The sequence below is a fragment of the Polypterus senegalus genome, chromosome 1 (assembly GCF_016835505.1).
Source record: "Polypterus senegalus isolate Bchr_013 chromosome 1, ASM1683550v1, whole genome shotgun sequence".
NCBI classification, from domain to species: Eukaryota; Metazoa; Chordata; class Cladistia; order Polypteriformes; family Polypteridae; genus Polypterus; species Polypterus senegalus.
This window is the reverse complement of record NC_053154.1, coordinates 41,815,287-41,829,987: the sequence shown is the minus strand read 5'-3', so window position 1 is coordinate 41,829,987 and position 14,701 is coordinate 41,815,287. Positions and strand designations below refer to the sequence as shown.

General features: G+C 39.1%; 1 protein-coding gene across 1 annotated transcript in view; it reads right to left on the bottom strand.

The window, feature by feature from the left end:
- The window catches only part of LOC120525567 (cadherin-24-like), a 109,902-nt gene that overhangs the window by 34,333 nt on the left and 60,868 nt on the right, over positions 1–14,701 (bottom strand). The window contains exons 6-7 of the mRNA XM_039747970.1: positions 13,350–13,531; positions 10,719–10,975 (exon numbers count right to left, since the gene is read on the bottom strand). Coding sequence (XP_039603904.1) covers positions 10,719–10,975; positions 13,350–13,531 — 439 coding nt within the window. The remainder of the gene's footprint in view (positions 1–10,718; positions 10,976–13,349; positions 13,532–14,701) is intronic.

Genomic DNA, 14,701 nt, shown 5'->3' with positions numbered 1-14,701 from the left:
AGTCACGCCTCAATAGAAGAACAAGTGCGGTAGAAGTAAAACCCCAGTTTGGTAAGTGGCGTATAATCAAAGGGTGTGGACTATTCATGCATACTGGGGGCATACATATGTTTCTTAGTGCTGGTGATCGTGAGTCTGAGTGTGGAGTACTGAAGGGTGACAGGCACGAGGCATCCATCTTATGGGGTTCTGTGTGGAATATTCCAGAGTGACTGGCAGTTTGGCATCAATGTGATTAGGGTTTGTGTGTTAATCTTAAGATGTGAGAGTAGACCAACCTAGTAAACAAACTTGAAAAGTCTCACAGATGATACACACATCTAGTACTTCCTGCTTTTAGTGACCATTAATGCTTCCTTGGTGGTAATAGCTGAAACAGATGGCTAAGTACTGTATATGGTTGTCACCTTTATCCAAGCTGATATACAACATTACAATTCTGATAATAGTTTGGAGTGTTCAATGGAAATGACTGTTTATGTGGGCCATTATTAATGAAAGGAAGGGCAGACCAGCAAAATAAGAAACCCATGCTGATTCCTGCTTGACAGTCAATAATTTGCCCTTAACCTCCTTAGCATTAACTGCAAAAATAGTGCTCAGTGTTAGCCCCAAGCATCACTCGGGAAACTGTATAGATGTGTTTTGCGTAAGCATTAGACCCAACGATTACTCGGGCTCTAAAGGTGCCAACAGCAAACCGATATAGGCGTGTCTTACGTGACCAAAAGGCCTGAGTGTTACCCAGGCAATAGTGCAGGCACGTCTTCTCCTAGCCTCATAATGGTGTCTCATAAGAAACGTTTTTCAGCAGCCCAGGTGTTGCACGCTATTGACAGTGATATGAGCAGTGATGATGAAGTTAATTTGTCTTCAGGCAGTAAAATTGAAATGAACAGTGAAATCAAAAGTGGTTCTGATGAATCCAAAAGTGACACATGTCAAAGTAATTGTTTTGTCACTGTTATGAGTGTTGCTGTCATATATATATATATATATATATATATATATATATATATATATCTACATATACACATATCTATGTGTATATATATACAGTACATATACACATCAACATATATATACACATACATATACATACATACATACACACACACATATACATATATACATACATACAGATAAATATACATATATATACACACATACACATACATACATACATACATACATATATATCTACATATATATATACTGTATATAGCAAAATCCCCGTGCTTCGCAGCGACAAAGAACTGCTTTTAAATTTTTATTAAGAAGAAAAGAAAACCTTTTTAAACTGAAGGAAAATATACCAATAACTATCTGTTAAGAATCTCTTTGTATACCACATTGTCAGTTCAGCAGTCCGGTTGTGATATGACCAAGCCGTGCACTCAGATTACTTTTGAGAATGCAACATATTTGTCCAGGAGGAAAGCAATGTTGCCTCAAATCAATGGCAACCTTTTGTAGGGTGTGTCCCTGAGACTTATTAATTGTCATCGCAAAGCAGAGCCTTACTGGAAATTTGAGGCATTTGAATTGAAATGGGAGATCAGAGGGTATAACGGCGATGCGAAGAATACATTCAGAGTGTTGCGCTCTGCTGTTTTTTTGTGTAGCTGCCTTCACACAGCTTCTCCGCTGCTTTATAAACGAACGCCATATAAGGCCATCGTTTCTCCTTGCTTCGTGGTTCTGTACTGTTTTATTGTTCGTTTATTACAATTGTTATAGTTATTGTGTAGCTATTCGAGACTTACTTTACTGTTCAGGTACCCATTTCCGTTATTTAATCCGTGGCTTCTACGCTATTTTTTGTTCGTTTATTATGATTCTAGATATTTATTGATTCCCTTCTTTAGCTGACTGCATGATCATATAAGACGCTCCGCTGGTTTTTTGTGAAGCAGCCTTACACAGCTTCTCCACTGTTTTATAAACGAATGACATATAAGGCCATCCTTTTTCCTTGCTTTGCCAAGGAAGCTGCCTTTTTATTTAATCCACGGGTTCTCCGCTGTTTTATTGTTCGTTTATTACGATTATTATAGTTCTCTTTATATACCACGTTGTCAGTTCAGCACTCTGGTTGTAATATGACCAAGTTGTGCAAGCTCACTCTTGAGAATGCAACATATAGTTGTCCAGGAGAAAAGCAATCTTACCTGAAATCAATGGCAACCTTTTGTTAGGTCTGTCCCTGAGACTCATTACTTCTCATCGCAAAGCACAGCCTTACTGGAAATTGGAGGCATCTGAATTGAAATGGGAGATCAGAGGGTGTAACGGGGAAACGAGGAATACATTGAGTGTGGAGAAACTCTAGAGACAGCGTGTGTATTAACTTGTGGATTTTTCTGTGAGTATTTGGTGGCAGTGTGATGAAGTTGCTTCCGCACGACCACGTTAGCTGTGGAGCTCAGCTCGGAGCATATTCTTTTCCCACCTTGTCAATTGTGTAATGCATTTTTTGAACAGGTTTGATGCATGGAAGTGATCACTCGTACTGCGTTCAGTCAGTTCACGTGAGCTGCTCTCTTGTGTGATGTTGCAATGTCCACGGCTTTATTTAATGTTAGCTAAGACCCGGCACTTAAAAGTTTCTCGCTAAAGCAATTTTAACTCCGTTACAAAGTGATCCAAAGTCTCGTTTATACCTTGTGTCTTCTCATTAAACTTGTATCGCGCGAATAAAGTATTCGATGTTTTTCTTCAGCGCTCTTTGGGAGCTCTTCCTTCTTTTCTACGTACTGCGGTCACAGTCAGTTCACGTGATTACGTGGGAGGCGTGATGATGTCACACGCAGCTCCGCCCCCCACGGCCATCGACCTAAAGTCCATTACAGTATATGGAGAAAAATAGGTTCCAGTTATGACCATTATGCGTAGAATTTCGAAATGAAATCTGCCCAACTTTTGTAAGCTGTAATTTCAGCCTTCTACCTACACGGGAAGTTGGAGAATTAGTGATGAGTGAGTGAGTGAGTGAGGGCTTTGCCTTTTATTAGTATAGATTACGCCATAGAATGCACAGTGTAATAGTAAACTAATGTAAAAACATTGAATAACACTGACACAAAACACCCAGGCTCCCTGCTCAGCTGCAGGAGCAGGATCGCTCTTTTTCTCTCTCTCAGCAGCACACACCCTCCCCCTCTGTCTCAGCAGCACACACCCTCCCCCTCTCTCTCTTTCTCTCTCACATGCAGGCAGGCAGGCAGGCAGGCAGGCAGGCACGTCTGACTGAGAACAATGCAACACGTGAGGAAATCATCGGCGCGCACAAACCGAAAGGGAAACTGGCTTGTTCGTATACCAAGTGTGTGGTCGTGAACCGAGGCAAAAGTTTGGCAAACTTTTTGGTCGTGAACCGAGTTGAAAGTGTACAGAGACGTTCGTGAACTGAGGTTCCACTGTACCCCACAAACGACACAATTTGACAGTATATACACGATACCAGTAATGGCACACTGCATGATACCGTGCAGTGAATGCACTTGACTTAATACTCTTTCTCTGTACGTTTAGCAATTTTTTGCTCAGAGGTTGATGTGCTGCTTTCTGAGCAGCTCTTCTTTTCTCCACCCTAGCGGCCCACTGCTTCTCTTCTTTCGTCTGCATCTTTTCGTGTTAAAACGGATTAATTCAGTGTTTGTGTTGCAATTACTTAGTTCATTTTCCTTAATTTTTCACTTAAGCTGCCACTTAAGTCTTTAATCTGCCTCAAGAATGATTTAAGATTTGAAGAGGTAGGGGAAGTGACGGCAAAGGTGGTAGGGATGAGAATGGCGCCCGTATGCATGTGCCGCACAACCGCCCTGCTGATCACTGCCGGGAGTTTATTCTACAATAAAATAAAATAAAAATAAAATGAGGAATAACCTTGGAGGTCAATCATCACCCTGAAAGCGGATAGTAGACCCCAAGTAGTATATGTGTACTAAATTACAGGTCAATAGGTCAAACAGTTTGCGAGCTACAGGTGAGTTAAAATCCTGGACAGACAAACAAACAGCCACGGTAGCGTACTATATATAAAGATAAGCATTATTATTATTATTGTTATTATTATTATCATTATTACTATTATTTGTATCATTATTATACATCCTACACTTCTAATTTTGTACTCTTACAGTAAAAAGATGAGATTTAATAAATTTTTATAATTTTTCAAGCCAAAAAATGCAAACACTAAGGATGCTACAAGATAATCAGGAAAAGACATTGGAAGTTGGACAAACTTGACTAAATACTGAAGAGAATAAGAAACCTTTTAAATCTGGACTATGAGCTGTGTGTAACGTGTGTAAGGAAACAGAGAGGACATTTTGAATTATTATTGCTTCATGTTACATCAGAATCAGTTGTTTTTTGTTACTTTGCTATTAGCAGATAAAAATAAGATTAAGGAGATTGCATTTATTGCTCCAGGTGCTAACAAAAAAATTAATTCACATAACTTGTGCCTAAATGAATTAAACATAGGACTACTTAGAAACACTCAGGCCATAGATAAGAAGTCAATTAGTTCTGGTAAAAGTGAATAATTTACCTTACAGCTTGCATTCACTGCATGGCATGTGGGAAAGATTATTTATTTTAAATTAATTCTCGCCGACACCTTATTGTTCTTGATTATCCATGGGCACTTCACCATAAAACATAATCCTAAAATTAATTGGCAAGACAGAGAGATAATTTTATAGGATAAATCTTGTTTTAATAATTGCCTTGAGGTTTAAACCATAATTAATTTTGAATGCTCCTGTTACCACTGAAGGCATTTCTTCTGAGTTTTCTGATGATTTTAGAGAGCAGCAGGCATTAATATGGCACCCTGGCTGAGGCTGAGACTGCCCAATTGATTTGTTGCCAGGAGACTAAAGGATGGTCTCCTGGAGAGAGATATGTGCTCTATCAACTCCTGTAATTGATTCAATATAAAAATGATTCATGACGATATAGATAATGGCTTTTACATTTACTCTATCACCTGTAGGAGTGAGCTTTTTCTCCATTAGAAAGAAAGATGAATCACTTTGGCCTCGTATAGATTACAAGGCTTGAAAAACACTGTAAAGGATAGCCACCTACTCACTTTTATTTATTCCACATCTTGTATGAGTAACACAATCAAACACATTTCAGAAGAGGGCTGCTGAGTAGTGGCAAGACGTGCTGTAAAAAGGGGCTGCAGCTGGACAACCACAGAGACCTACTGTACTGTATAAGACATGCAATTCTAGAAGGACGACCAGGGTGTTAAAACCCACCAGGAAAATAAAACACACAGTTACTCCATTTGGCCAGATATAGATTTTATTTTATCATATTTGTAAAGGTTTAATCTGTTTTTCAACATTTTTTATTAATTTTATCATTATGATAGTGACATCAGCACACTGCCATTTTGTGAATATTTTCTAGCTTGGGCTCCACCATTTTGCATTTGCTGTAATGTGATGCGTTATCACCCTATGCCTATAGAAGTGTTGTGATTCCTGCCACTCCCAAATAGCACAAAAGGGTACAGGCGATCAGACAACAAGCCAAAGCCAGACCTGCCATCCGAGGAGGTAGAACCCCAGGAAACCAAGCCAGAAACTCAAAAGACAGGCTTATGGCTTGCACAGGCCAAGAAAACGGACCTAAGGTTTTTTAAAGCACTCATTTTTAGAATGTCCAGAATGGAGGGGGCTCCTTTATAATTAAAGATGTTATTATTAACAATTCAAAAAGGAATCACAAAAATGCAAGGAGAAAAAAGGAGCAAAGCAGGCTTTTAAAGTCAGATCCTGGAAGGCCACAGTGGCTGCAGAACTTTATTCCAGCCACTTTGTTAATTACTGAATTGCTATTGACAATGAAACCCAGTTCTTTTATCTTAATTGTAGTTGACTTGTTTTTGAGATCTAGAAGTCTTAATTGCTTTTTCCTTAACAAGCAATCAAATAATAATGATATCCAAAGCAAGCCCACACAACAAGCTAACCCGATCCTGTTTGCACTTGTGAGTCCATCGGGTGAAAGTCTAAAAAATATCGATTTGTTTAAGTCCACGAAACATTTTGATGGTGCCCTTAGAAAAAGAAAAATCAACATTATTGAAAATGTTTGGTGTAGCAAAATATGAGCACCAATAAGCTATGGATTTAAATAACTGGTTTCACTAGCAACAAGAATTGGCTTCTAATTATGAAATTGAAATTATAAACTCCTAGTCTATAAAAACAATTAAGAGATCTGAATCTTAACAAGCAAGTCAATTAAAATGAACTAAAAGAAGTCTGTTCAATTAGCAGCAGTAACTGGTTACTAAAGTAGTAAGAAGCTGAAACAAAAAACTGCAGCCTCTGTGGCTCTCCAGGATCTGAGTTTGATACCCCTGGTTTAAAGCAAACACAACCAAAACAAAAGCAGTAGACTGTAGAATGAAGCTGGGACAAAAGTCAGCACACCCAATTATCAAAAAGAAGCAAAAGTCAAAAACTGGAATTGAAAATAAAGACTTATGCCAAAGCCGCTACAAATTTAGCTTGGTCAGTCCTTAAGGCTGCATCATCTGGTGGCCCCACCTCCTTAGGCTCCACATAAAGGGGACATGATCGAAAACATTAAACTAACACATATATTATTAATATAAAAATAATTTTAAAAGAACACAATATAACTAAATATCATAATATACATTAACTTGCATAATGAAACACGGGCTTAATAGTATAATGGTAAGTCCGTCAGTTTTGATTGCATCATGTATTTATGAACCACTGTTTACCAGATTTCCCTTATATCTTTCTTTTGTTGAACGTCTTGTTGCCTTTTATTATTGAATATTCCAGCCCTGTTGTGGACACTGGATGACGTGATGTATGCCACACAGTCTATTATCTAATGCCGCCCTCTTGTGGATGGTGGATAACATTACACCTGGGCACAGGCACAGACACGGGCACAGACACTGGAAGAACGGACATCTTATCACTTTATACAGATTTAATAACATGACATAAAAATATTTCATCTAGGAAAGAGAACCTGGATGAAACATGACAATAAGATGATGGTGCAAAGCAGCTTGTTATCTACTCATTGGATGAAAGATAAACAAACAAAGACGTTTAGTGTTATTATGGGAAAAAAATTTTACTACATCTATGGGGTTCCGCCCCCTGCTCGCTTCGCTTATGTTGGTGTCACAATTTCCCAAAAAGTAAAGGATAATCAGGAAGCTGGGAAGAGAGAGGACATAGCCATTCTAGCAGCTGTAATGGTGTACAACAAACACATGGGAGGTGTTGATCTTTCAGATGCACTGATTTGGTATTACAGAAAACTTAAAAGTGGCAATACTGTAGACTCATTCCTTCAGTTTTCTGGACATTGCCATTGTAAACAGTGTTCTACTACACAAAGAACAAGCAAAGACCAAGCAGCAGCTACGACTTTCCCAAAAGGCATTCAGGGAGCAGCTGATGAATTGGTGGATCTTACTAAACCACAGAGTGAAAACCTGGAGCAGTCAACCATGCACGTGCCATCATTTATTAGGAGGCCACTGCATCAGGAGGCAGGAGAAGATGTGCGAATTGCTACACAAAACCCACAATCTATTGTACAGAATGTAAGGTTTCTCTCAAAATCGTTCAAAGGACTGGCATGAAAAATTATATATATATATATATATATATATATATATATATATATATATATATATATATATATATACTGTATGTGTGTATGGTCTGAACGACTATGTAATTATATGCATGTTGTGTTTCATGGACCGCTACGGGGCTGATGGTTGCAATTCTCCGGCAGACCAGGGGTGGTCGCTGTTGCCTAATGTGTTTTCTTTTCTTCACTCTGCAGAATGTCACTTCTGTCATACTGTATGCCCTCCTGGATCCGCCTGTTTCTGCATGGATCCCATATAAGCTCCTCCTACATCACATCATGACAGTCTGATCTTGGACTCCCATCTGGAAAGACGTTCAAAGCTTTGTACAACTTGTTTTTTTGTTTTGCAAATTATACAGGGGTCATGAAAGTGCCACCACACTTTATGCTTTGTCTTGGTTACAAAAATGTTTACTTGCTGCTTCAGAGTGATATATAATGTGGATATGTGTACAGTGTATATGTACTAACAGCAGGGGCTGGCGATGCTCGGGTAAGTATTTTTAAGGTAGAGCTTTCTAACTTTTGTTTGGCTGCAGAAAACACTTTGCCAATTACAAAGGAGGCATAGTTTTCACCAAAAAATGAATAAATAATAATTAATTCAAAAAGAAATACAGGTAAAATTCTGTTACAGCGAATATCTTTACAATGAAATTTTCATTACAATGAAGTATTTTTATGGTCCCGATAGTTTCCCCATATGACGTGAGTCTATAGAAATCTCATCACTACGAAGTACATTCAGCAGATACTTTCATTACAACGAAGTGCCCAAAAGACCTTGAAATGCCTGAATGAATCATACACAGAGCAGTTAGTTCTGTGGCCGCAGCTCAGTTGTGCACAACGATCCCAAAACAGAAACATTGTAATTTTTTTTTCTTTCTTCGAACTTTCCTTCTGCTGTTTTTTTTTTTTGCCTTTTTTGTTTCCTGCGGTTTTCAGTGATACCTTTTGGTTATTGCTCGTCAACATTTGAAAAACATCCATTGGAATTTAACTCATTGTCACCCTCCTATAGAAACGGCAGACACGAAAAAACGATAACAGTTCATATTAGAAAAAAAAAACTTTTCACTTTTGCGACTCTTGATTGCAGCAAAAAGAAAAAAGACGTTGCCAGTGAATTCGGAATTTTGCCATTGACACTGTCAACTTTCTTGAAAGACCGAGCATAAAAAGAAGAAAAATCTCGGGTTGCAAACGTATGTGAACTGCTGCATTTGAAGACGTCAAAAAGCAGTTTTCTATGGTTCAGTGATGCTCCTTCAAGAAGCATTCCTATTAATGTGGCACTCATTCAAGAAAATGTGAGGTTTGTAAACTCTCTTGGGACCTCTCCAAACTGAACAACACGTCAAAGAGCGTCCCGAAGTCTGGAAGACTATGGAAGACTGTTTATCTGTTGCTGGGGCAACAGCAGGCTCAAAGCTATGCTGCATCTCTCTGCTAAAGCAAACAGAAAAGATCTCAATGGGTGGTGCAAGGTACATTGTAAATGCAGGTAACAGGATTACTTGATCACTGATCGGGCCACTATCCTGCCTGACTGCAGATCCCGCTATAATAAATAAGTGTGCCGTTCCTGCTTCAAGCTGAATAAAGCTGGTTTTGCTAAAGTACTGAGACTCAGCCTTGTGTTTTGGGGTGCAAGACAGGAACTTATAGCACGACCCCGATCTTTTATGATTTGCTTCTGTGTCACTTCACTGAAGTGCTGTGAGCCTGCTATGCCCTGCCCTGGCAAAGAACAAACAATCTTACACAAACGCTGCAATTACACTTCGGGACGCACTTCAGCGAGATGTTCCTGTTTTGGGATGGTCTTAAAAGAGTTCAGAAACCTCACAATATGAAGAAGAAAAGGATGATTAGGCTTCTGATTAAGAACTGTGCTGCACACAACATGCTTCCGCATTTAGATAATGTTCGCGTTGAATGCCTCCAAATTGCACGGCAGTGCTTCAGCCATTGGATTTGGGCATCATTCACACCCTGAAAGTGTATTATCGCAAGGAAAAGCTGAGAGAAATTCTTATCAGCATAACTTTTAGGCAGGAGGAGATTAAAATTAACGCAAAAGAAGCTATTGAAATGATTGCAAATGCCTGGACGCATGTGAAAAAAGTGACAAATACAGAATCTCATTACAACAAAATGTTCGGTACAACAAAATATTTTTTAGGTCCCTGGGAGTTCGTTGTAACGGAATTTTACCTGTATTTTGTTATCATACAATATAATAATATATTATACTGATATAATATAATGGATTTTGAGCTCTAGAATACATTAAATTAATGGCACTGTCCTTAAAACTCACTGTAGTAAAAAGAAACCTCAGGGTCAGACTCTTTGTTGAGATTGGACTAAGGGTGTGGAATTATATAAAGAACAAACACACATTGAGCTCTATATGTAAGATATATATTTGTTTAATATTTATTTTTAACTATACAGTATAGATGGGCCTGTAAACTAATGTGTTGTGTGTTTCTAAAAAGTACAAAAACTGTAACTGCAGCTGCCATACTTGTTTTGAGAGATTATTTACATGTAAGGGGCTAAACTTCTAAAATGGGACACTTTGTGCCAAACAGCATCATTTTTAATATGGTATGAAATCTAAACTTGGTACAACAATGGCTGACAGATAGTGACCCTAAACAAAACTGTGCATCATGAAAAAATCTTGGATAAGTACTGTAAATTGTATTTTAGGATAGAAAGCCCACAAACACCTCTGTTATTATTAAAAGTGTTGTACGTAGTTGATGTCAATATGAAGCGAAAGTTGCTTTCTTTTAAACATTCGGAGTGGTATACTCACTACTCATCAGCCATTTGCAGCTCCTTTATTACATAAGCAGAATAATAACTATTAAAGTTTGAATTTAGGCAATAACCTTTAGGGCGTAATTAAAAAAGAAAAATTAAAATATAAAGTAACATTCAAAATCATAACAGATTATTGTGCAAGTTGTTACGTTACAAATTTTTTTTGCAGGTGTAAGGAGTAAGATTACCGTATGGCAGCAGTGCCTCCGCTGTCGGGATCCTTGGCTGATACGTGCCCCACAATGGCCGGTGCAGCGCTATTCTCCAGTACGTTAAAGGTATATGATGACTCTGAAAACTGGGGCGGCTCATCGGCATCCAACACAGACACTTTCACTGTGGTCACGTCCTTAAAGGGACCTCTGCGAAGGTAATGCGGGTCAATGTGTGTGTTTGTGGCTTCCACACGAAATGTATAAGATTTCCGATGTTCAAAGTCCAGAGGCTAAAAACAAAATAAGAAAATTATAAAGGCATGTGAGATTTTGAGAGTACAGAACAACAAAATGTGTGATAAAGTGAGTCTGCTTGCAAAGAAATGTAGTGAAGAAAGTGATAACTAAAAATTAGTGTGTAAATAAATGGCACATTTATGCATGCAGTTTAAAACCTATACAAAGAAAAGCAATCAAGAAAAAGCTTACTTAAGAATCAAAGTAGAAAACACAGTGTGCTATCTCATTCCGGATATAAAAATACAACAGCCACTCCAACATGTAGCCTCGTTAAAATGCAAATACAAATTCTTTGACTAGACCTAACTTAGTGCTTTCAAATTGATTTATTCCAACTAAATGTCGTGGATAGGACTGGTGGAAAAGGGAGAACAAAGCAGGAATCTGCCCTGAAAGAGAAACCAGTCCACTGCAGGGCCCATTCCACCAAACACAGCTCCTCTAGGGTTACCAACTTACCAAACACAAACGTCTTAGAGATGTAGAAAGAAACCTGCTTTACAAAGATGAAAAGCCAGTCAGCCATGAGGAGAAGATGAAAGCTCCACACCCAGCCGGCTGAATGGATAACACAGTGATGCTAAGCACTGCTCCGTCATGTTGCTCATGAACTATCCTTCTAATGTAAATGTTATCGTTTATATTGATCAGATTTGGTTGACTGAGTATCGCAAGTGGGCAGTTCAAATAAAAATCACTCATTTCTGCCCCAAATAAGAGCTGAAAAATAACTATGCAATAATATGATCTCAGAGTGTGACTTTCATTAAATGATGTTTAGTATTTAGTTAATACTTTTACAGCAATAAACTGTGTAATATTTGCAAACTGGAGCCAAACAGACAAATCTTTCTAGGCAGCCGTGACCCACAGAGGCCTAAAGAAGTTGGTGATTAGAGCAGGTACGCTGTTCCATTTTGACAGAAGAAACAGGTAGCGGACAGAAGAACAAGCATATACAGTAGCTCTCTGAATGTGCTAACCTGCCAGGAACATCAGATCCATGCATAGCCCTGGTCAGTACAAAGTGTTTATTGCTACTTTTAAAAGGAGTGTATATAAATCTGTCAAAGCATCAATAAGCCAGAGGCAAGTTCATCCGATCAGGTCTGCACCTCAGAGAAATGTCTCCCAGCTCCTTTGATGATGGACTTACAGCTGTCAGAGACTCCACTGAAGAACCATAAGACAATTGTGTTGTTCCATGGCTCCTCTTCAACCATATGTATGTATATATATTTAATAGAATATATTGCAACAAAAAATTAGGAGTGAGAGCTGCATTTAAAAAAAAAATTAAATCAGTCCTTGAAATGGGAAAAAAAAGTGGTACTCAGGTTGTTTCTGCATTGTAAACCAAATGGAGATGGATAGATACAGACCAGGAGACACTCCAGGATTCATGGACTTTAGATCTGAAGACCCTTCATAAATTCAGAGCTTCCAAGATACGTGCAATTAATGGCATGAGGAACATGTAGATATTGGCCCGATCACTACATCACCCGGCATTAAACAACTGTACCATTAGAGCACTGGGAGGTTGTGAGTACCAGCTGACCACAACACACTGCTGGTATGTATGTAAAAGCTAATGGTTCTCCAAACAGTAAAATAGAGAAATGCTGGAATGGATGCTGGTTCCTGCTAGCCCAATTCTTGTACTATATTTTCTCTTGTCTTAATGTCTCCTCCACGGCCACTGGAAAGGCATATGTACAGGTTAGGTGAGCTGCACTTCTAGAAGAACAGGAGGCATGTTCCTTGTGGGATACATAAAGTATACAGTATATGAAACTTTACACATATATATATATATGATGTGTGACAGTTTAATTCCTGGAACGGTTGTGTAGTGTCACCCTGGGCCAAAAAAGTTTGGTGAGGATGCTATGAAAAAGTCAAATGTCTTTGAGTGGCACGAGAGGTTCAAGGAGGGGTGAGAAGATGCCCCTCCAATGCCACAAACCTCAATTACTAAATCAGATCCTCCACTCTATGCTCCTTTGTGCTTTCTGGCTCTTCCCAAAAATAAAAACTGCCATTAAAAAAAGGACAAAGATTTTGAGACATTTTTGATTTCTAAAACTCAAGGGTGTTCCAGTAACAGATTTCCAGGTATTTCCAGGTTTCTATCTGTGGGAATGTTGTCTAACTAAATGAATAGCTGCAGCAGGAGATGACTTTGAAGGTGACAGTAGCCACCAGTATGCCAATAGCGTACATATTTTTTCTACAGGTTAATTCCAGGAAATATTGAAAGACAAAAGTGGACAAATTTACAAAATGCATTCCATGCCCCGGGAAGGAGAAGCAGAGGGCAACATCAGAGCCCGGAGAGCAGCAGACTCTAGATTTGCTTACCCTGTTGAGAACGATCAAGCCATCCCCTCGGTATGCAGAGATGTTGAATGAGTCAGAGTGCTCTTCATCCAAAATGGCATATTGCACCTCTGCATTTTCTCCAATGTCGGGATCTTCAGCTCGCACACGACCCACATGGGCCAATGGCTGTGCCAACTCTGATACTGAGAAGGAGTACAAACCTTGAGAGATTTTTAAAAAGAGGACAAAATTAGAGGTTATTCTGTCCTATTTGTTAAGACTGGTGTCATTTTATTTTTTGTTATATACGCTTACCATGTTTACAATGGATTCAGACCCCATCACCTTTAAAACAATTTGTTATGTGGCAGCCTTGTGCTAAAATCATTTAAGTTCATTGTTTCTTCACATCAAGCAACAATGAATACCTCAGAATGAAAAAAAATTAAAACAGTACTATAGACATTTTTGCAAATTTATTAAAAATAAAAAACTGAAATATTACATTGACCCAAGAATTCAGACCATTTGAAATTTGGCTCGGGGTGCGTCCCATTCTATTGATCACCATTGAGATGTTTCTGCACCTCATTTGGTTGGACATGATTAGGAAAGGCCTGTCTATAGAAGGTCTCACAGCTGACAGTGTGTATCAGAGCAAAAACCAAGCCATGAGGACGAAGGAACTGCCTGCAGAGCTTAGAGACAGATTGAGTCAAGGCACAGATCTGGGGAAGGCTACAAAAACAATCCTGTAACACTCCACCGATCTGGGCTTCATGATAGGGAGGCCAAATAGAAGCCTCTCCAAAGTAAAACACACACGGAGCCCTAAAGGACTCTCAGACTGTGCAAACCAAGATTCTCTGGTCTGGTGAAACTAAGATTAGCGTCATGTTTGGAAGAAACCAAGTATCACTCATCACCTGTTCAATGGCATTCCATCGGTGAAACATTGTGGTGGCAACATCATGCTGAGGGGTTGTTATTTTGCAGCAGGGACTGGGAGACTAGACAGAGCGAGGGGAAGCTGAATGGAGCAAAGTAGAGGAATATCCTTAATGAAAACCTGCTCTAGTGAGCTCTAGACCTTAGAATGGCCTGAAGGTTTACCTTCTAAATGAACAATGACCCTAAACACAAAGCAAAGACAACACAGGAGTGGCTTAGGGGTCAGCTCTGGGACTGTACTTGAGTGGCCCAGCCACAACCTGGACATGAACCCAATCAAACATCTCTAAGACTCCTGAAAATAGCTGTCCATTGATGTTCTCCATCCAACCTGACAGAGCCTGAGACGATCTGCATTGGAGAATGGCAGAAAACCCCCATTTCTAGGTGTGGAAGCTTGTCTCATTAGACACATGAAGACTCTAAACCAACTTTTGTCA